The 23,279-nt window shown below is 42.1% G+C and overlaps 2 protein-coding genes across 3 annotated transcripts in view; one reads left to right on the top strand and one right to left on the bottom strand.

Annotated features, from left to right (window-relative positions):
- The window catches only part of LOC146577954 (uncharacterized), a 54,126-nt gene that overhangs the window by 28,732 nt on the left and 2,115 nt on the right, over positions 1-23,279 (bottom strand). For both annotated transcript variants that reach the window (XM_085268463.1, XM_085268462.1), the window contains exons 2-7: positions 17,736-17,851; positions 17,550-17,651; positions 17,283-17,381; positions 15,578-15,754; positions 11,711-11,884; positions 11,385-11,558 (exon numbers count right to left, since the gene is read on the bottom strand). In XM_085268463.1, coding sequence (XP_085124589.1) covers positions 11,385-11,558; positions 11,711-11,884; positions 15,578-15,754; positions 17,283-17,381; positions 17,550-17,651; positions 17,736-17,824 — 815 coding nt within the window. In that variant the 5' untranslated portion in view covers positions 17,825-17,851. The remainder of the gene's footprint in view (positions 1-11,384; positions 11,559-11,710; positions 11,885-15,577; positions 15,755-17,282; positions 17,382-17,549; positions 17,652-17,735; positions 17,852-23,279) is intronic.
- On the top strand, positions 418-9,153 carry LOC146577955 (uncharacterized). The gene is made up of 2 exons (XM_085268485.1): positions 418-1,022; positions 5,265-9,153. The coding sequence occupies exon 2, from the start codon at positions 5,549-5,551 to the stop codon at positions 7,109-7,111; it is 1,563 nt and encodes a 520-aa protein (XP_085124611.1). The 5' UTR covers positions 418-1,022; positions 5,265-5,548; the 3' UTR covers positions 7,112-9,153.

Genomic DNA, 23,279 nt, shown 5'->3' with positions numbered 1-23,279 from the left:
AGTACAACAGTACTGAAATACATCTCCAATGAAACCAGAAGATTCAATACTTTTGTTACAAACAGAATTGCTGTCATTCGGGAAGCAACAGATGTGAATCAGTGGAGATACGTTTCTTCTAAGGAGAATCCTGCAGATGACGCATCCAGAGGTATGAGAGCTGGGGATCTCCTCAAATGTAGGAGATGGATAAAAGGGCCAGAATTTCTCTATGAGTCAGAAAAGGAATGGCCTAAACTGGATGTGGAGTACAGTGTAATTTCTGCAGATGACCCAGAGGTCAAAAGGGACCTGACAATGAATGCCATTGTGAGGGAATTACAAAATCCTACCAGCTAGTTTATCCTCTACTTCTCGTCTTGGGCAAAACTTAAAATCTCTGTAGCCTGGCTTTTAAAGATGAAAGAGGTTGTTACAGGAAAAATGATTCTATGTTTCTTTACCTTCTTTTAAATGTACAAAGATGCCTTTTGTCTGCCCTTTGCCTATGGTTAGATTAGTTTAGAATAATCTTTTTAGACTTTCTCAGCAAAGACATACTGTTTTGGGACATATTGTTTTAGATTGTTTTATCTCTCACAGCCTTCTCCCAGCTCTCTGCTGACGAGACTAGCGCCACATATGGAGTTGTTTATTTTATTTGTTTTGTATTTTCTTATCCTGTTCTCACTGTCTTTCCTATAAAAATTACCAAGCCACTGTGCATGGTGTGAGTTGTTCTTAGCAGCTCACCCGTGTACACGTTTGATAAAGAAAGTAACTTTGTCTCATTGTGTCTTTATTTCTCCTGGGTCTTTTACAGAGTTTTCCCCCAACATTTCTTGGTCCTTCGGAGCCGGAGCGCCTCCATCGTGTCCCATCTCCGTGACCAGTCCACGTTGCTCGTCTGTCGACAGCCCACATACTAGGTGTGTGGTCAAAGACCAAGGGCGTTAAATTCGAGTCTTGGCCAACGTTCTTAGAAAGCGACCCACGGTGGTGGGGCCCGATCGAGGTGGACCAGACCCGGCGACACTGACCAGGTAGATACAGACACACTGACACAATCTTGCGTAAAATCGTATTTTAAATTCAGAGAATTTAAAATAGCGAAAGTAGCTCGTCGAGACTGGAAGCTCCCCACTTCTGTGGGTTTAAAGTAGCTCGTCGGCTGGTAGCTTGGAGCTCGTCGACTGGAAGCTCCCCACTCTTGTGGGTTAGGTTTGGAGCTCTGGGTAGCTCCCCCAGCTGGGTCAAGGGAATAAGTAGCTCGTCTACAGAAAGACTGGCAGCTCCCCTTTATTATAAGGGTTCCGATCGCGCGAATAAGTGTGAATGTGAATGTATGCGTGTGTATTGTTGTAACTAACGGAGCAAGCTGAATTTTCACGGTCCGATAAGAGACTGAGCCGCTCCTGTGTTTTTCTTTTACTGCTATTCACTGACGTGCTGGTGAGTTGAGAGAACGGTCGAGTTCCGTCTCGTAAAGTTCACACCGCTTTTGGAAATAGTCCGAAAGTAGAAGGGCGTGTGAGCAACCACTCTCGTCTCTAATACCAGCGAAGGTGATAGCAGCTGTATCGTGTATATATTACTTAAACAAAAATAAGTAAATACATAAATAAGATGGATAAACAAGCAAGTGAAATTAAAACTCACTCCTGCTGACGAGCAGTGGTGAGAAAAGAAAAGTCCAGACGCCGGACAAAAACAGTGTCTGTAAACTGAGAGATTTAAGAAAACAAAATATAAACAGTCAGTAGAACAGAACTCAACTGCCAGTTTAGTAAAACCAGAAGACGAGACACTGTGCAGTTCCCACAACCCTTTTAGAAAGCCATCACTCATTCCTGCAGCCGCATCTGCAGCACCACCCATATCAGGAAGAACTTTATAATCCCTTATTAAGTGAAAACTAGAGATCACAGTAGTTTGAAGTAGTTTAAAAGGGTTGAAAACAGACCCCACTGAGTAGATATAAATATAAAAAGTACGAAATAAAGATGAACAAAGGGAAAGTTACAGTAGAAATTATCTTTAGAATATTTGAAATTAATAATAGCAAGGATAACAACCTGTAAAGTGATATTAACAATGAAACACAGTTGGCATGATGACCATGCCCAGCATGTATAAAATGAATATAAAGCAAATAATTCACACGAAAATATTTTAATAAAATAAATAAGGTATATTAAGGCTGTGTCACTGTTCAGCCAAGGACAGTGTGTGAAAAGGTAACTGTCTCCACCCTGGGAAAAGGATGATTCTGCAGGTCATCTGAAGCCCTTGATGGATACAAAATAAAATATGAATAATATATTATAATAGAACTGCCTGGTCCACCATGCAACAGAGAGAACAAATGTGACCGCAGATTGGATGAATTCTAAATTATCTGTTTGCTGAATAAGATGATCTAACTAACAAATTGGCTCAGGAGTAGTATAATGGTACACACTGATAAAACATTATAATATGCTATTGCTGTCATATAAGACAAAGAGGATAATATTAACAATGACAATATTAATATGAAGAGGCACCTTAATCTGTTATGATGTGAGGTGGATAATTGTTAAGCAGTAGTCTGCATCAAGCTTAAGGTTTGCTGAAACTCAGTGTAATGACATGTGAGATGAAGACAATACAGAGAATAACTAAACTAATGAAGTGCATAGAGGCACTTGACCAGCTTGAAACCTATCATCCTAGAATGACACATTGCTGAGATATAGAGCACACCTATAATAACAACCAATAAGCAAAACCCTGTAGACAACAGCTACAACTACAGGATTGAGAAGCTGAATTAAATATGTAGACACTGCTAAGCTGATGAGCATGTTCCACATTTTCTTTTCTTTTTATTTATTTGTTTCTTTTAGAGCAGAAGCTGCTGTAACACACCCAAAGAAAGACTCTAGGTCTGACCAACCGTTTCAGTCGTGGGAAAAAGATGACAGTCAATAAAATTCTAAAAGATAATTTATTGATGAAAAATATATCAAGAGATAAAAGATAAAACAGTCCAGTGTCCCACTTATGAATTGTATAAAAATACACACAGCCAAGTTGCACTCCACATGTTGCCTTTAACAGGGTTAGAAGTCGTCCTTGGAGACCCACCACCCTGCAAGCATATAGTCAGTGGTCACTCCAGCCTCTGCAACTCTGCTGCCTTTAGGCTGTGGCATATAATAGGCCCTGGCCTGCACAGAGAGACAAAACGACACACCTAATATAAAATTCATAGCGCAAAACCAATCCATCCCAATCATATCTGATTTCATCACATTACATACCTGCACAGAGAGACAAAACACAACAGCAGTGGTTGTAGTGTGGGCTATAAGTAGACCAGTGTATCAGTGCAATCAAGTACACCTGCCTCTAATTAGTCCAACCTCATTCCAGCCATTGGCTCACCAAAAATGTGACACACACAAAACCACTCCCAACCCAGTGCAACTTCACACAATAATATGGAGCTGAATTAACACAGGCACATTAGTCTACCATGTTACAAGCTGCATGCTATTACAAGCCAACATATGCAGACTTCTGCCTTGTTTGGGTGGCAGCATTTTTCTTTTTTCTTTTGTGTCCTGACACGTTTATGTTTTTTGTTTTTGTTTGATTATTTTGTTGGTTTTGGAAACGAATTTAAACGAACTTGTGACCATACTTGAGAATCACAGTGACACATAGTGATTAGGCATATGATTGAAAAATGCCTAGGTTTAGAGCTGTGAGCTATGAGCTGTGAGCAATGCAAAGTTAAATATATATATTTGTATAAATGGGAAACAACCCTAACTTGAAAGTTTGAAATGTGTGAGATCCATGAATTGTTTGAAAAACTAGAAATTATCTAAAACTGCCTTAAGTGAAAATGTAGAGTTGCATCTATTCTCCCAAACAAAAAAAACAAAAAACAAAAAAAGGGAGAAGCATTCTGTAACTTAAAAATAAGGCTGACTGTTGACAACAGACTAAAACACTAATCCACAGGTGGCTATCAGGAACAGAGAGGCGAGCAAAGTCACAAACACCAAGGCTGCAGACAGCCACGCAGAAACAGCAGATAACATAGAGACAACGCCTGCTAGAACCGTGGAGAGGAAGGTCACTTCACACGAGATTGTTGCGCATGTGAAATACACAAAGATAAACAAATAACCATTTATATAGACAGCCAGTATGTTTTCTCTGCTGTGCATCATTTTGCAAAAAATCTGGAAAACCAGAGGAATGATTACACCAACTGGCAAACCAGCATGCCAACCTCTTACAACGCCTACTGACTCTTTCATTACTACAGGCAACAATTTTGCTGACAGATTCCACTGGATGTGTTGAAAAATGAACAAAAAGCAGCAAGCACAGCAGAGCAGGCAAAATGGCTAAAACTCGGTGCAGTTCTGACAAACGACTTAATGATGTGTTATGGCAAGCCAGTGTTGCCAAAATTCCCCCACAAAATGGCGGCATTAGTGACTCATGGCTGTACGCATTTGTCAACGGGGGGACTGACCAGTATTGTCAACTCTCATTTCTACACTGTAAATTCTACACTGTAAATTTTGATACCTCAGCAAAACAATTTGTCAGAACGTGCATGACGTGTCAAAAATATAATGCTCAGGGTAACCTGCGACCACAAAGAGGCCGTTTTCCAACTCCGCCTCATCCTTTTCACACAATTCATATGGATTTTATTGAACTAAGCGAATGTCAAGGGTCAAAATACGCCCTAGTGGTTATAGACGTGTTCTCAAAGTGGCCGGAAATCTATCCAGTGAAAAAGGCAGATGCAATTTCAGTAGCAAAGTGCCTGTGCAATCACTTCATACCCACATATGGCATCCCAGCTTTGATACGGTCAGACAACGGCACTCATTTTGTAAATGATGTCATCACTAAGGTCTCTGAAGCACTCGGTTTCAGCATAAAACACCACTGTGCTTATCACCCTCAGAGTGCAGGCCTTGTAGAGAGAACTAACGGCACTATAAAACAAAGGCTCAGGAAATGCATGGCAGAAACAGGAAGGCCGTGGCCTGAATGTTTGGGTTTAGTGAAAATGTGGATGCGCTTAACACAAGGCTCCCATAAACTAACTCCATTTGAAATCATTCATGGCAGGCCGTTTCCACTGCCCATTACCAGTCAACCAATAGACAAAGCAATCAGAGAAAACACATTAGCAGAGTGGATGTCTAAGCTGTTAGAAAACAAAGAGATCGTTGTACATAATCAACAACCTGATGATGTTTCTCCAGTGTCTTGCAGACTAAAGCCCGGTGACTGGGTTCTGATCAAGGTGCTCCAAAGGAAAAACTGGAGCACACCCAGGTGGGAGGGGCCATACCAAGTCCTCCTCACTACACCGACCGCTTGCAAAATTGCGGAACGACCATCCTGGATCCATCAGAGTCACTGCAGGCGAGTCAGTGAAGCCATCTAAACACAGCTGACGGCCCACTTGTTGTGATCTCGCCCGGTGGAGGGGTCAGCTTTCCTGGCCGGGGGGTCTACTCGCGACAGGAGGGTGTGTTCCGTCGTCATGAGGTGGTGGCTCTTATCAACTGCAGCGGCCCTGACCATGGCCGGGCTCCTCACCTTTGCTTCCATGAGGGACAACAAGTCACGCTATATGGAGAAAAGGCAGACACTGTATGACAAAGGAAAGTACACCAAGTTTCCCCATGGCTACGCCACTAACTTCTGGTGGCAGTTTATGAACACTACAGCTCACTTGAATAACAAAACTGACTGCTATGCATGTACCCATATGCCCCTATCCTCACAGACGTCTGGCCTGTGGCCGTACAGCATACCTGAAGATCGCAGTTGGTGCCTGTTGGGCCTGGCAACACATCCAGGCTACGGTACTCTTTGGTCCAAAGCCAACTACAGCATCCCAGCAAAAGCGACCTGGAGGTCATCATCACTCACAAATGTGAACTGTTCCGGACAGACCTACCTACTGACCTGGCCCCAAGTCTCAGACCCACTGCCTGATGTAATTCTACTGAACAAACTGAACGCATCACAACTGCCAGTATGTGTGATGAACAATGGCTCGCGGGCAGTGGGGGAGCTGCCTACTCACCTATGTAAGTCCATATACACTTTCTGCCCACCAAGGAACGAGAGGAAGTGTATGGCCTGTTCAATCAACGCCACCTGTGCCAGTAACACGACGCTGATGGGCCTAAACTGTCGCTCCGACTACAGCTACCGAATGCCACTACAAACAAAGACTCAGTACCAGACAGGATGTGCACGGACGGCACCCAGCAGCAGAGGAACCAGAGTTTTGGCTGACTGGTACTTCCTATGTGGCAACAAGGCTTATCTGTCACTCCCTGAAGGTTGGGGAGGTCTGTGCGCCCTGGTGGAATTATCAGATCACGTTTTCTTCATGCAAAGTGTTGCACATCACCCAAGCAGCCGGCAGAGACGTGAAGTGGACATCGCCTCCCCCAATTCTTTCGGCATTACCGTGGACACTGGAGTGCCGGGAGAGTTTCGCATCTGGGGAGGAGGAGTGAAATTCTTACAGAGCTTGATCCCCGGCATTGGAGTTGCCGAGGTGCGGGATCATGTGGAGATCAACCGATATGCTCTGCTACGACACATCAACTTGACTAAGACCCTGGGAACTGCCTTAGCAGGAGAACAGCAGGCCATCAGAACGATGGTGCTGCAGAACAGACTGACACTAGACCTGCTAACAGCATCACAAGGAGGAGTTTGCAAGCTGATCGGGGAAACATGTTGCACTTTTATCCCTGATGGATACGAAACTGGAGGAGACATTTATGAAGCTTTGCAGAATTTGACCGCTCTGCAAAAATATGTCACTGACCACACACCTGGAGCAGCTACAGCACAAGGCTGGCTTGACTGGCTGTTCAGCGGTTCATGGATGGCTGCTGTAGCAAAGCCATTTTTTCTTCTAGGTCTCATCATGATAGCACTGCTCATATTAGTGTTGTGTGTGTTGCCATGCCTAAGAGTAATGATTTCAAAGATGATAACAACTACAATGACTGCTTATGTTGCCGTGCCTGAAGAAGAACAACATCCCGTTGCAATTCTGTTAGAGGAGAACTTGTACTAGCTGCTAATAAATGACGTGGTGATTAAAAATGACTTGTCAAGTGATCATGCACTGATTAAAACATTAGTAGGTTATGCAAGTTTTCATGCTTTTATTTTTTTTTTTTGAAGTCTTTCTTTTTATTTTCTTTTGTTTTATTATGTTTTTCTTTTTATTGTTTCCTTTGTTTTATTCTTTAGACCAAATGACTGCCATTTCTGCTATGATGACATTTTGAAGATTTTGGAAATTAAAAATTGCCTAACATACTTAATAAATAATTTTCATAGACAATTGTTGTATACATTTAAAATAAGTTAAACAGGGGGGAATGTTACAGGAAAAATGATTCTATGTTTCTTTACCTTCTTTTAAATGTACAAAGATGCCTTTTGTCTGCCCTTTGCCTATGGTTAGATTAGTTTAGAATAATCTTTTTAGACTTTCTCAGCAAAGACATACTGTTTTGGGACATATTGTTTTAGATTGTTTTATCTCTCACAGCCTTCTCCCAGCTCTCTGCTGACGAGACTAGCGCCACATATGGAGTTGTTTATTTTATTTGTTTTGTATTTTCTTATCCTGTTCTCACTGTCTTTCCTATAAAAATTACCAAGCCACTGTGCATGGTGTGAGTTGTTCTTAGCAGCTCACCCGTGTACACGTTTGATAAAGAAAGTAACTTTGTCTCATTGTGTCTTTATTTCTCCTGGGTCTTTTACAGAGTTTTCCCCCAACAGAGGTCTTGGTGTTGTTGGCACAGAAGAGGAAAGAGTTGCTTGCTGCAGGTTTGAATAAGAATGATCCGGAAGGTCAGAAAGAAGTGGAGATAAGAATGGAAAGATTTAAGACCACTTTGAAGAAAGGAAATCTCACTCCAGAAGACTTGGCAAAGGCAGAACAAGCTATTCTTCAAGAAAGTTTGACTGAGCTGGACCATGCCAAAATTCAAAAGGCTTTTGTTCAGGATGGCATGAAATGGAACTTCAACATCCCAGCAGCTTCTCACCAAGGCGGTGTGTGGGAGCGTCTCATTCGTTCAATAAAGAATATTTTAGCCTCAGTTCTTAAGGAGCAAGTTCTGGATGATGAAGGACTCCAAACAGTCTTCTGTGAGGTTGAAGCTATAATGAACGACAGACCCATTACTAAAGTTTCAGATGACTCAAATGATCTTGAAGCACTGACACCCAATCACTTGTTGTTGCTGAAAAATAAACCAGTTTTTCCACCAGGACTGTTTCATCCAAGTGATTTGCATGTCAGGAAAAGGTGGAAACAGGTACAGTACATGGCAGAGTTGTTCTGGAAGAGATGGCTTTCTGAGTACCTACCTCTGATGCAAGAAAGACAAAAATGGATGAGGACTAAAAGATGTCTTATACCTGGAGATGTTGTGTTAATTGCAGACGCTACAGCTCCAAGAGGATCATGGATGATGGCGAAAGTCTTAAATGTAAACCAGGATGCAAAAGGCTTGGTGCGTTCTGTGAGACTACAAACAAGGACCAGTGTTTTGGAAAGGCCAGTGACAAAACTTATTTTGCTACTGGAAGCCTCATCGTGAAGAAAATCCTCAATGAAAATTAAGGATTTGTTTAAGGGAATAGCTCCTCCTTTTGGGACTTTAAAGTAATTGTGATAGTATGCACAATTAGGGGCCGGAGTGTTGGAGCTATTTGTTCTTTATTTTTTATTATTTTGAAATTAGTTAAAGTTTGTTAGTTTATTTATATTTTGGGGTTTATTTGTCGGTTAATATTTTGTTTTAAATGATTTGTTTGTTTGTTGTTATTTTGTTAAATTAGTCAGTAAGAGCTGTAGGGCCATTTTGTTTCTATAAATAAAGAGACTGGTATAGGACCAGCATGCATTGGGGTGGGCCTATGGTTTTTTACCAGAGCAGGAGAAGCAGCAGGAAGGATTTTGTTATTGCTTGCCAAATGGATAAATAAACCAAAACCAAAACTCTCAACTAAAAGGTTTGGACAATGGACTTCTTTTGCCTGCGTACGAAATAATACCTCAATGCAGCAGTGGCTTGTGGACTTTAAGTTGTGGGACGTTTGAACTTTTAAAAGTAAAGGAATTGCCACTACAAACAGTATCCCACAGTTGTTTGTGTTTTTAAACCTATTTTGCACAGAGAGACATTTTTTGAAAAATGTATTGATAGTAATGTTGAACATTATTACACAGGGAAAAACAACTACATGTAAAATAATCACACTGTGACGCCTCTGCCTTTGTAAATGGAGGGACAGTAACTGGTTAAGATGACTGTGTGTGTAATTTTGGCTTCATAAACATGTAAAAAAACTCATTATGAAAAACCAATAATTAAGAGTCAAGTAATCCGCCCACAGGCAAATGAAAGGTCAGTTGGTAATTCTATAAAAGTTAGATCTTTATGCAATAACTAGTGGATTATAGGGACCATCTCCTTTTCAACTTAAGATGCAGACAAAGCAGAGTTGTTCAAAGGAGTATGGGCCTTGGATCCACAGTCAGGGGATACAGAGCAGAGTTAATTTTAGGGCGAGCACAAAATCAGCTTCTAAGTGAAAGGATAAGACAGGTCCATTTCACCATAGATGCCCTCCAGATCAAGATCAGCCAGACCCTGCAGGAACTGGAAATCCTTCTACCCTCTCCAATCTTAGAAGAGGTTTACAAGTTTGTGGACAAGGCTCAGCGGGCCCAACACTCTAAAGGAAAAGAAAGACAACGCAGGAAATTCCACACCTTGCTTTCAAAAACACACACTCCTCATCCTGAACCTACACAACCCAGAGAAGGAAATACACCTGAAGTCAGTCAGGAGAAATGGGTTAAGAACTTTTCAGACAGGATTCTCACTGAACCTGAAAAGAGAGTATTAGCCAAAGGACTCAATTTTGCCATTTCTCCTCAACAGTTGCCCATAGTGGACCTCATCACAGCCACAGAATCTGCCATACGGATTAATAAATTATCACAGACAGAAGCAGAGCAAATCAGGATGAAAGTCTCAGCCACGCTCTCCAGTGCCAAAGTCCCTCCATCCAACCTCACAATACAAGAAAAGAAGGCCGTCGCTTCCCTGAGCAAAGACCACAACATCACTGTTTTACCAGCTGATAAGGGAAGATGCACCGTGGTCCTAAACACTACAGATTACCATACAAAGATCACTACTCTCCTCAGTGACAACAATACCTACGAAGCCTTAACGCGAGACCCCACAAGCAGCTACAAAAAGAAAGTTATAGCTTGCCTTCAAGACTTTGAAAAGGACAAAATCATTGACCGCCTCACATATCACCGCCTTTACCCAGGGGATGCCATACCCTGCATCTATGGACTTCCTAACATCTAAAATCCAGTTCTGAGATGTCTGTGCAGGTTCTCAGTCATCCAGGTCATTGTAGTCAAAGGAGCTTGCAAAGAAAAGCGTCTGGACTTCTTTAAGTTACTTGAAGACGTTTCACCTCTCATCCGAGAAGCTTCTTCAGACCCAGCAACACACTCAGACAAAAACTGGTTCATCACAAAGACAAAACTCCTAAACACAGACTTAACAATGTGGTGTATGCTGTACAGTGCAGCGAGGAATGCTCAGACCTCTACATTGGAGAGACCAAACAGCCACTTCACAAGCGCATGGCACAACACAGAAGAGCCACCTCCACAGGACAAGACTCAGCAGTCCATCTGCATCTAAAGGTCAAAGGTCACTCTTTGAGGATGCCAATGTTCACATTTTGGACAGAGAGGACAGATGGTTTGAAAGAGGAGTGAAAGAAGCATCTATGTCCACTGTGAGCGACCATCTTTGAACAGAGGCGGGGCTTACGACACCAACTCTCTGCCATCTATAATCCAGTTTTGAGATCCTTCCCAGACGCCTTAACGCCCACTCACATCCTGGGCCATCTGACCTCAGGAATTCGCATGATAAGGTGGGGCCAGGTTTCACAATGAACACACCCGAAACTCTGGCTGATTGTGACCCACACCCAGTTTCACACCTTGGCTCAGGCGATTAGAGGATCATCAGGGGGTCCTTTTGTCCCTCTGTGGGGGGAAACTCCCACTAGGTTTATATCTGGGACTCTCCACCATTTGACCTTAGAACTGAAGAAGCTTCTCGGATGAGAGGTGAAACGTCTTCAAGCAACTTAAAGAAGTCCAGACGCTTTTCTTTGCAAGCTCCTTTGACTACGATGACCTGGATGACTGAGAACCTTCACAGACATATTTCAACAATATAACGTTTTTAAATGATCATCAGCAGAAAGGTTTTAAATCTGACCTTAGAGTTTCCAGTGTACAGTTGGGACTCTTTAGTCCAGCAGACAGAAGCTTCACTCCTGAGTCCTGCAGGTCACAGTTACTCAGGTCCAGCTGTCTCAGACTAGAGGACTGGGAGCTGAGAGCTGAGGACAGAGCTTCATAGCCTTTCTCTGAGAGGTTACAGTGACTCAGTCTGAAAAATAACAGATAAACAATAAAACAACACATTTGTTTAAGTATAATGAGGCATTATTACATTTAGTAATATTTAATCCTGTTTTTTTTCTTCATTCTGTCAGTTGATACACATGCATACATACTTATGTAAATATAGTTTGGTCTGACCTGAGAATATTCAGTTTACAGTGTGGACTCTTCAGTCCATCAGGAAGAAAATTTGTTCCTGAATCCTGCAGGTCAGAGTTACTCAGGTCCAGCTCTCTCAGACAGGAGGACTGGGAGCTGAGAGCTGAGGACAGAGCTTCATAGCGTTCCTCTGACAGGTTACAGAGATTCCGTCTGTAAAAGTAACATTATAAAAAGTGTTAGTGGAGAATACAATTCATGGTTAACTAAAAAAATAGATTTAAGTCTGGAGAAAAACCCACTAGTAAAAACATAATTATAAGACTATAGCTAAATGGAAACCAATGAGGAGCTGGTAAATTGCCATCGTAGTGAACTTTGGAACATAATATATACTTTTTAATATTCAATTGGAAATAGTGGTGGAGAAAAGGTTGTTAAAAAAATAAAGAAAAAATAGATCAGGAGGAATGACCCCTGACTGAACAAACTTTAGCTTCTTCCCTTTAAGCCCACCCTCCCTAAACATCTTTTTTCCTTTGGCTAGTTTCAGGAGGTATACTCAGCACTTAGTCTTTGTATCTTCACATGCTGGCTTAGAATGTGTTAAAGCAAACTGTAGACCTACTAAAAACATATTTTCTGGCTCATGATAAAGAAAGGAAAGGTCTCAGATCCATTTGCAAATTTTAGAACCTGATTCTGGAATACGACATCTCAGTAACAAAGTCATTTCCTGCTTAGTCTGCGTCAGAACACTGCATTTATTCTTTCAAATACTGACCATATAAAAAGTGTTCTGCTTAAAAGTTGTACGCAAAGCAAATGAGCTAAAATCTCAACTTCAGTGGAAAGTTATTGTTTTAAAGAAACACCAAAAGTAAAGCAGAGACTAAAGTTTACATTACAAATTAGGAACAACATTTCTGGACCAAGACTGTCAATGAGTGACCCAAAACTGGTAAGTCTAAAGAAAAAGCATGATGGCAAAACCTCTCAGTAGACCACACTGAAGGCAAAATGGAACATAAACCCTCAGAAAGCTGAGGAAAAAGGTGCCTGAGGCAGAACCATCCACGTCAACAATTAGGAGGCCCAGGACAGAGTGCTGGAAATCAAGGTGGAGCTAACAAGCATACATTTTCACTGCTATGCAGATGACACCCAGCTCTATCTGTCCATGAAACCAGGTAACACACACCAATTAGTTAAACTGCAGGAATGTCTTAAAGACAAAGGATGTGTCTACACTAATCTGGATAGATTTGAAAACGGCGTTTTTGTCTAAAAACGCTCCGGACGCGTTTCCAAGCAGTTGTTCGTCCACACTGAAACAACTGAAACGCTTATGTTCCGGGACTGCGCATGTGTGAAACATAACACGATTCGACCTGCCTCATTTCTGTCTGTCGCTTATTTACTTACCGGCAACGTCGCTGCAAAATGTTGAGGAAAAGCAGCGAGTTTTTTTAAATGGACTAACAATGAGGTGGAGTTGTTGCTGCGAGTAACACAAAAGTACAAAGTTGCAAAAGCGAGAGAGAAATAAAGAATTTGTAGAAAAACTATCTGCAGCATGTACAGACTGATATTAATCTTTAATAGGGCTCAAAACTGAGAGCAAACATTATGATTGCCCACTCTCCAGAGCTGAGTTGACAGCTTCTGTCTGATATCGGGCTGATATGAAAATGTTTTTTCGTGTTTTTTTCTAGGGGTGAAAAAATTGTGTTATGTTGATTTAATAATAAATACTTTTGATGAATAAACATGTGCCATTGTGTGTTCTCCGTTTTCTTGTGACTTCTTGATGTTTTTTTATATATAAATAAAAAAAACCCCACTAAATATAACAATGTACAGGGTGGGCCATTTCTATGGATACACTGTAATAAAATGGGAATGGTTGGTGATATTAAAGTCCTGTTTGTGGCACATTAGTATATGTGAGGGGGCAAACTCCTCAAGATGGGCGATGACCATGGTGGCCATTTAGAAGTCGGCCATCTTGAATACAACTTTTGTTTTTGCAATAGGAAGAGGGTCATGTGACACATCAAACGTATTGGTAATGTCACAAGAACAACAATGGTGTGCTACAACACAATCATATAATAGGTTAGGAGTATGCTGTGAAGTCCACCTGATTATGTAATTAACCAGCGGACAGGTATGTACAGTGGGGCAAAAAAGTATTTAGTCAGCCACCGATTGTGCAAGTTCCTCCACCTAAAATGATGACAGAGGTCAGTAATTTGCACCAGAGGTACACTTCAACTGTGAGAGACAGAATGTGAAAAAAAAATCCATGAATCCACATGGTAGGATTTGTAAAGAATTTATTGGTAAATCAGGGTGGAAAATAAGTATTTGGTCAATAACAAAAATACAACTCAATACTTTGTAACATAACCTTTGTTGGCAATAACAGAGGTCAAACGTTTACTATAGGTCTTTACCAGGTTTGCACACACAGTAGCTGGTATTTTGGCCCATTCCTCCATGCAGATCTTCTCGAGAGCAGTGATGTTTTGGGGCTGTCGCCGAGCAACACGGACTTTCAACTCCCGCCACAGATTTTCTATGGGGTTGAGGTCTGGAGACTGGCTAGGCCACTCCAGGACTTTCAAATGCTTCTTACGGAGCCACTCCTTTGTTGCCCGGGCGGTGTGTTTTGGATCATTGTCATGTTGGAAGACCCAGCCTCGTTTCATCTTCAAAGTTCTCACTGATGGAAGGAGGTTTTGGCTCAAAATCTCACGATACATGGCCCCATTCATTCTGTCCTTAACACGGATCAGTCGTCCTGTCCCCTTGGCAGAAAAACAGCCCCATAGCATGATGTTTCCACCCCCATGCTTCACAGTAGGTATGGTGTTCTTGGGATGCAACTCAGTATTCTTCTTCCTCCAAACACGACGAGTTGAGTTTATACCAAAAAGTTCTACTTTGGTTTCATCTGACCACATGACATTCTCCCAATCCTCTGCTGTATCATCCATGTGCTCTCTGGCAAACTTCAGACGGGCCTGGACATGCACTGGCTTCAGCAGCGGAACACGTCTGGCACTGCGGGATTTGATTCCCTGCCGTTGTAGTGTGTTACTGATGGTGACCTTTGTTACTTTGGTCCCAGCTCTCTGCAGGTCATTCACCAGGTCCCCCCGTGTGGTTCTGGGATCTTTGCTCACCGTTCTCATGATCATTTTGACCCCACGGGATGAGATCTTGCGTGGAGCCCCAGATCGAGGGAGATTATCAGTGGTCTTGTATGTCTTCCATTTTCTGATGATTGCTCCCACAGTTGATTTTTTCACACCAAGCTGCTTGCCTATTGTAGATTCACTCTTCCCAGTCTGGTGCAGGTCTACAATACTTTTCCTGGTGTCCTTCGAAAGCTCTTTGGTCTTGGCCATGGCGGAGTTTGGAGTCTGACTGTTTGAGGCTGTGGACAGGTGTCTTTTATACAGATGATGAGTTCAAACAGGTGCCATTCATACAGGTAACGAGTGGGGGACAGAAAAGCTTCTTACAGAAGACGTTACAGGTCTGTGAGAGCCAGAGATTTTCCTTGTTTGAGGTGACCAAATACTTATTTTCCACCCTGATTTACCAATAAATTCTTTACAAATCCTACTGTGTGGATTCATGGATTTTTTTTCACATTCTGTCTCTCACAGTTGAAGTGTACCTCTGGTGCAAATTACTGACCTCTGTCATCATTTTAAGTGGGGGAACTTGCACAATCGGTGGCTGACTAAATACTTTTTTGCCCCACTGTATATTTATAATATACTATAACTTCTTTAATTATATGCATAATTTATCTATTTTGTACATTTTATACTTGGGAGCAGTTAACACTTAACACATGAATGTCACATTCACAACTTAGTTATAACTCACGTTTCTGTAGCAAAGGACGGTACAGAGTCCACGGACCGAGCACTTCGAAGAGGCCGAGCACTTCGAAGAGGCCGAGCACTTCCCAGGAACAGATCACTTCCCATGGATCCATACTCTGTTTCAGAAAAGTCCTTCCTTCTAAGAGGAGAGGAAGACCACAAGGAACTCTCTTCGGCTCTGACAGAGAGAAAAATACATCTGTTAGTCATTTTCCACTGAAGCTTTTCTCTACTCTCCTCCCTGATCCTGGCTCTGTTAGAACTATCCTCCTGTTAAAATGTAGTTTTTCCTTCCCACTGTCACCAGGTGCTGCTCATAGTAGATCACCTGATTGTTGTTGTCTCTCTAATATTGTACATTTTATCTTACAGTAGAAAGTCAGTTGATTTTTGTTGTGAGCATATTTTAATCTTTTGATTAGAATCTAAACTCAACCTGTCATTCAATAAAATGTTTTCAATGGAAATAAATTTTGTTTATATTATTTAACTGTAAATGTTTTAATAAAAAATAAATGATAAATATATTTTTCAGGGGTCTGTACATTAGTTTGGAAAGAAATAACTCGTGTACTTGCTCCACTGTCTGTGTTACACCCTTTCTGTCTGTGTAACCTAATAAAAGGATCATTTACAACCAGAGCAGCTTTTAAGATGAGGTGGTGTCATCACAAATGTAACCAGGATTCTGCCTCTCAGCGAGTCTTGTTTTGTTGTTTTGGATTCATCATGTAAGAGTCAGAGGTTTTTGACCGACCACGTTGCATACATATTTCTCAGAGTTCCTTCCTCAAAGAGCAAAATAGCATAAATCAAGCATTCAGTCAATGGAACTTAGAAACGTCTCTGGACTTAACTAAAGGAAGTCCAGTACATGCAGTGTACTGCTTGTGTCAAAGCCTAAAGCAAAAGATGTTGTGTTGTGTGTAAATAAATGTGTCTTCAATTAAATCTTATACTTTATTATTTCAGGGCAAGCAATGAATTGAAAAACAAATTATTGGGAACTGCTAATGAATTTCTGGTGCTGATAACTGGATTGGTTCAAGCATCAAAGGTAACTAATCCTACTGAACAGCTCGTTAAGTAGAACGCACGTCCAACAGGCAGCATGAACGATTATTTCATTTTTATTGACTGGAGTGGATTTTAATGGTGGACAAATGGGGAGAAGATTGTTGGGGATGGTTTCTCCTCTTTGGTCTTTAGACAAGATGTTCGGTTCTTATGACAAAGTTTGATTCCTTTGTGTTTAAAGACAAATCCCCTGATTGTGAACCGGTTTGATAAACAGCTGGTATTTAATTTCTTTAGAAACTGTCTTGTGATTTTATTTCCTGGTAGAAAACGGTCTTCTTGGCACTAAAGACAGACAGCAGCTTACTGTTGTTTTCTATGAAACTCAAACTGATCTATAATCTATAATAAAATATATATAATATAATCTATAATCTAAGAAGTAATTACTGATGGTTGAGTTTTGAGTATAAGTGATTTCTATGCTTAACTGAGTTTACCGCTAACTTCCTCCACAGCATGACTGATGCAGAAACCATGAGCACGAGCATCACTTCCTGTTTGATGAAGTTGATTTTCAGTTGTTTTAAAGAGACAGTTTAAATGGACTGAGGGAACGACGTGTTTGCAGTTTATGTCCAACAACATCAAGCAGTTTAATCAAAGAGTTCATGTTGCTAACAGCTCACCTCTCTGCAGGTTTGACATTTCTTCTAAAGCTGGTGTTACGACTGGAGGTGAAGTCAGAAAAACAGCTGTGTAGAGGTTCAGCAGGTCTCTTGTAGAAACTGTTAGAGAAGGAAAACGTGTTTTTCATTTGCAGCCACAGAAGCTGATGAAGACTCAGAATCCCTTCGTTGTTCCAAAAATAAACTTGTTTGCAGGCTGAGCATGAGCAAAAGGAAGAACAGAGCGCCACCCAGAGGTAAACTGTTTTTTACACGGTAACAGCTCACCTCTCTGCAGCTGACTCAGGCTGGGATTCAAATTCAATGGAGAAATCTTTAGACCAGTCACTCTTACAGGACACAGAGCTGGGTGGAGGTCCAGGCTGGTTCCTGTGAATAATGATGCAGCAGTGATGTGAGTGCTGAGCTGTGACATGGAGAAGAGTCATGGACAGTTAGAGATGGTCATCTCACCTCTGAGCTTTGGTCTGGCTCTCATGTTCCCCACACAGAGTGCTTTTAGAGGGAGGGACTCCCTCCTCTCTGTCCTCACACTGATCCATGCTGCTCAGCTCACACACACTTTCTACCTGCAGAGGAAACACAAATCATTCATGTGCACATCAACTGATGTCCATCATGTGTGCTGTCCAAACATCAGCTGCTTCTTTCCTGCTTCATCTCAGTGTCAGCTGGATGCAGTCAGACAGCAGTGTGAGGCAGAGGAAGCTGCCATCAGCTGCTCTGCTATCAGGCCACTAGATGGAGCCTGAAGCACACACGATGCATTCACTGACACACACTGATGCACTGTGACTGGAAGCTTCAGTCAGTCCAACATGTGTGAACAACATTTGCAAAAGCTTCACACTAATATCTCTGTGGTCAGGATAAATGTGAGTGCCAACCAGAGTTGTTACTAAAGTTGCTTCACTGCTGAAAACAGTTATCAGTCTAACAATATTCAGCATAGTGTGTATGAGAAATTCTTTTACTGATGTATTAATCACATTATCTTATTGTATGATGCCTTGGTGCCACTGGGTTTTAACATGTCTCACACTCAGATGTTACTGCCGGGCTCACACTGTGCGATTTTTTCAGTCACGTTATTCAGCTCCTGCTCAAACTGCACGATTGACTCGCAGGGGTTAGAAGGTCATAGGTCACGATGCAGGGTCACACTATACCACCCGATGCTCTGATCGACCTGAGTGCTCACACTGTGCCTCCATAACATGAAGGTTATAACAGAAAATCTGTCGCTCCCCCTCTCTGTCTTTCACTCACACAGACACAGTTCTACAAGTTGTGCCTCCATCGCTTGTGTCCAGATCACACGCTGCACAGCTGTGCTGCTCCGTCTTTTTCACCTACATTTGTGTTTGTGCGTGTGCAGTGTGACAAACTGCGGTGACACCCTCACGACGGTCGCGAGGATTTCAAACAGGTTTAATTTTTTATGACCGAGCGATTGATGATCGCGAGCTGGTCGTGAGGTGCTAATCGCGTCTCGTTACCCCACGTATACTACACGACGCACGATGAAGGCCAAAATCGGGCCGATCACCAAATCGGTCGCACGACTCATCGGCTCAAAATGGGCCAAAAATCGCACAGTGTGAGCCCAGCATTAGACAAATGGTGGGGGTGTAGTAAGGATGTTGGGGGAAACAGGAACTCCACAGAAGAGTCTTTTGTGTCTTCGAGGACTCTGGGAGTGTGAAGCTTAAGATGTGAAACAGCTGTGTACTGTACTGCCTTTAGTTCCTGGAGAAGGTTTTTAACTGAGAGCCATGCTGGGCTCAGACTCTGCTGACCGTCTGTGCCGCGGACATGTGGGCTCTCCACAAGCCAGGGACCTGCTGCGGTGATAAGGAAGAAGAAGATCACTTAAGTAAGTTGGAGCTACACCGTGCAGGAACCTATAAGTCATGATTATGATCTTAAATTGGACCCTGAACTTGACAGGGAGCCAGTGCAGCTGAATCAGCAGGGGCGTGGCATGGGAGTGTTTGTGATGCTTTATCAGAAGCCTGGCAGCAGCATTCTGAACACCCTGCAGTCGTTCCAGGGAGGCGTTACTTCAGCAAGTAAAGAAGGAATTACAATAGTCTAAGCGAGATGAAACAAAAGCATGAAGAATCATTTCCAGTTCAGAGCGTGACACAATGGGACTCAGTGATATTTCTTCAATGGTAAAAACAAGAGCGAACCAAAGATTTAACGTGTGTCAGAGCTGGGTCAAAGGTAACACCAAGGTTCCTAATGGAGGATTTAATATAAGAAGCACGAGGGCCTCGATTTTTAACCTCGAGGGTTGTATAATATATAATGTTCTTCTCCCCCTTTTGCACAAGTGGACGAGCAGTCAGGTTACATTTCACTGCGTGTTGTACTTGTATACGAATAAAGAATCATGACTTGTCTGAACATCTGACTTCACCTGTTGACCTACCTGATGTCTAATTATCTGGTAATGTTTTTTCATTTTGCCAAACTTAATTTTCCAATTTCACTGATCATTATCAATAATTTCATTTTAATTTGTGTTTAGTTTTTATTTCTGTTTTAACTTTTCCACATCTAGTTTTAGTTGAGTTCAGTTCTAGTGAACTACAATAACTTGTGTGTTTTGTAACACTTCTAGAGTTTGTGACGCAGTATTTTCAAGACCGACATGTTGAATCTGTGTCTAACACACTTTTTTTAAAGAACTTTATTTAACAAAAATGAGTATACAACATACGAACAGATGAAGTATACAAAAGGACAGAACATGAACACACAAAGCCAGGGGTAAAAGAAAAAGGTAACAATTATATGAATACATGCAAAAATACACATAAATATTGTTTTTTGTTGGTGCAGTCTGATATTGATTGTATGTGCATTTGCACATCCTTAAATAATGACAGAAATGTGGTGTTTTGTTAGTAAACTTACATTTATGGATAAAAACTTTAGCTAAAAGTATTAAGAAATTTATCATAAAAAACATTTCTCATACTTCTTGGGGAACTTAAAGAAACAGAATAAAACATTTTCCATCGTAAAGAAAACTCCCTTAAAATATGGACAATAACAAAGCTGCTAAATTCTTCCAGAATCTCTGTAAAAGAACAAGAAAGATGTGTCACAGTTTCTGGATGATCCCCACAGAAAGTACAATTAGTATTTATGTCCCTTATAAATGTGACCATGTAGTGACTGGCTGGGTCACATTTATGTAGAATTTTAAATGAGACTCCTTTCACCTTGTTTACAATCAAATATTTATGGGGGACCATCCAGACTGTCTTCCAGGTGATATCTGGAACATTTCAGTTCCAATAAGATTTTACATATGGGAGAGAGACGATATCTTCTTGGAATAAACTACGTATTCTCTTATTGCTGTGACCAAGTTCCTGTGAAAAGCAGATTTTTCCCACTGCTGACTCAGCTGGATCAGGGAGAGTGACTGAGGCAGATATTGAGCTGTCAGTGTTTTTATATAACATTAACGTCTAACACACATCTGTACTAAATGTTCATTTACAAACTCCGCTCTCCCGCTGCCCCTGTCAATATAAACGGCCGAGCTCAGACCACATTAAGGGTGTTCAGTCTGAGGCTACACGGGTGTTTTTGAAAACGGAGATTTTCCGTTTCCGTTTTAAAAAATAATCCCGTCCACACATAAAGGCAGAAATGAAGGAAAACGCTGCTATGAACATGCCAAAGCAGCAGGTGGCGCTAGATTCCTAACCGTGCAGAAATGTTGGCCAATCAGAAGTCTAGAAGCCTCGGTGGGAAAAAGTAAACCAAGCTGGGGTCGTATGTGTGGAGGGACAGTAACTGTGTGTATATGTAAGCATTTAAACACTGCAGAGAGTAGAATTAACAGTATTGTAGAAATTCATTTCACCGAAACAATAACTTCAATTCAATCTTTATTGGCAGACTTCATGTCCATAAAAACAAGACAAGAAACTAACGGGAAGCACTCACTGTTGGATCTGTGAGTGCTAAAATTATACTGTTACTCGAACCATCCAGTCGTTCTCTAAAATTGAACATTAACTTTCTTAAAAGTGCTTTAAAAGTCCAGACACCCACAGCTACAAACATCTGGCTGGCACTACCACTTCTAGGTATCCTACAAAGGATTCTCATCGCATCATTATATGCAACATGCAGCTTCTGCATGCTACATTGTTTGTAGGATGACCACAAGGGGGCAGTATATAGCGGTGTGCAATACGCTTTAAACAAAGCCACTTTAACTGGAAGTGAACAACAGCTGAATTTGCGTGCAATAGTATTTGCCTGCACATAGAGCTTACACCGTTGTCTGTATATGTCATAATTCATCTGCTCAGTAATAAAGTGACCGAGGTATTTCACCTTTTTATGAACTTCAAGAGTTTTTTGTGCCAGTTTAAACAAAGGGAAATTTAGCTGCTTGGTTCTACATATCAGAACAGCACTTTTAGCAGCATTGTACTCAATGTCATATTGTACACCATATTCAGTACAGACATTAAGAAGATCCTATAACCCAGCACTGCTTGGACTAAAAACAACCAGGTCATCTGCATACATGAGATGATTTATCAGTGCTTTACCTAATATACACCCAGTGTTACAGGCTCTCAGCTGTATGGACAAATCATCAACATACAAATTAAATAAAATTGGAGACAAAATCCCACCCCGTCTAACACCAAAGGGGCAGAAATACTGCTTCCCCATTTTGCAGCTTTGTCCTTCATAACTGGTACCAGTAAAATACACAGCACTGAGTCTGGTAATATGGCATGAATCATAAACCCAGTGAAGCAGAGTGCTACATGTTTTAAATGTTCTGCAGTGATGTGATCCAAACCAGAGGATTTATTATCAGACAACCTATGAACGGCTGTTTACATTCCCCCACAAGCCGACACTGACCGTGCACTCAGGGAACTGTACAGCGCGATCAGCAGCGAGGAAACCGCACACCCAGAGGCAGCGTTTATCACAGCCGGAGACTTTAATAAGGGAAACCTGAAGAAAGTCTCACCCAAACTCCATCAACACATCCTTTTCAACACACGTGGAAACCGGCAACTCGACCACTGTTACACCTCTTTCCGGGATGCGTACAAAGCCCTCCCCCGCGCCCCATTCGGCCAATCAGATCACTGCTCCATCCTGCTCCTGCCCGCCTACAGGCAGAAGCTGAAACAGGAAGCTCCAACCCGGAGGGCGGTGCACTGTTGGACGGACCAATCGGAGTCTGCGCTGCGGGACTGTTTTGATCACGCGGACTGGGAAATGTTTCACGTGGCCGCCAGAGACATTGATGAGTACACAGACTCAGTCTGTGGATTTATCAGGAAATGCGTGGAAGATGTCGTCCCATCCAGAACAGTCAAATCCTTCCCAAATCAAAAACCCTGGATTAACGGAGATGTTCGCGCGGCACGGAACACCGCCTTTGCCTCCGCGAACACATCGGACTACAAACACGCACATTACCAACTCCGGAAGACGATCAAAGCAGCCAAACGTGAGTACAGGGACAGGGTGGAGCAACAGTTTGACAACCCTCGGAGTATGTGGCAGGGTCTAAACACGATCACAGACTTTAGAGGGAAAACCAGCACACCGCAGACCACGGCCTCTCTGTGTGAGGATCTAAACGTATTCTACGCTAGATTCGACACAGCGAACACCATGAGACCGGACAGTGTGCGCACCGCGGATGACGTCAGTGCGCACACTGTGTCTGAGGAGGATGTGCGGAAGTGCTTCAGGAAGGTGAACGCGCGCAAAGCTACTGGTCCGGACGGGATTCCCGGCCGCGTCCTCAGGTCATGCGCGGCTCAGCTGGCTGGAGTGTTCACACACATCTTCAACCTTTCCCTCTCTCTGTCTGTAGTCCCAGCCTGCTTCAAAATGGCCACCGTCGTCCCTGTACCCAAATCCTCCACCATCTCCTCATTGAACGACTGGCGACCTGTAGCCCTGACCCCCATCGTGAGCAAATGC

The sequence above is a fragment of the Mchenga conophoros genome, linkage group LG3, assembly GCF_057382185.1.
Source record: "Mchenga conophoros isolate Kocher_MC1m ecotype Shallow Benthic linkage group LG3, M_conophoros_male_GT1.1, whole genome shotgun sequence".
Classification (NCBI taxonomy): Eukaryota; Metazoa; Chordata; class Actinopteri; order Cichliformes; family Cichlidae; genus Mchenga; species Mchenga conophoros.
This window is presented reverse-complemented; position numbering and strand designations above follow the sequence as displayed.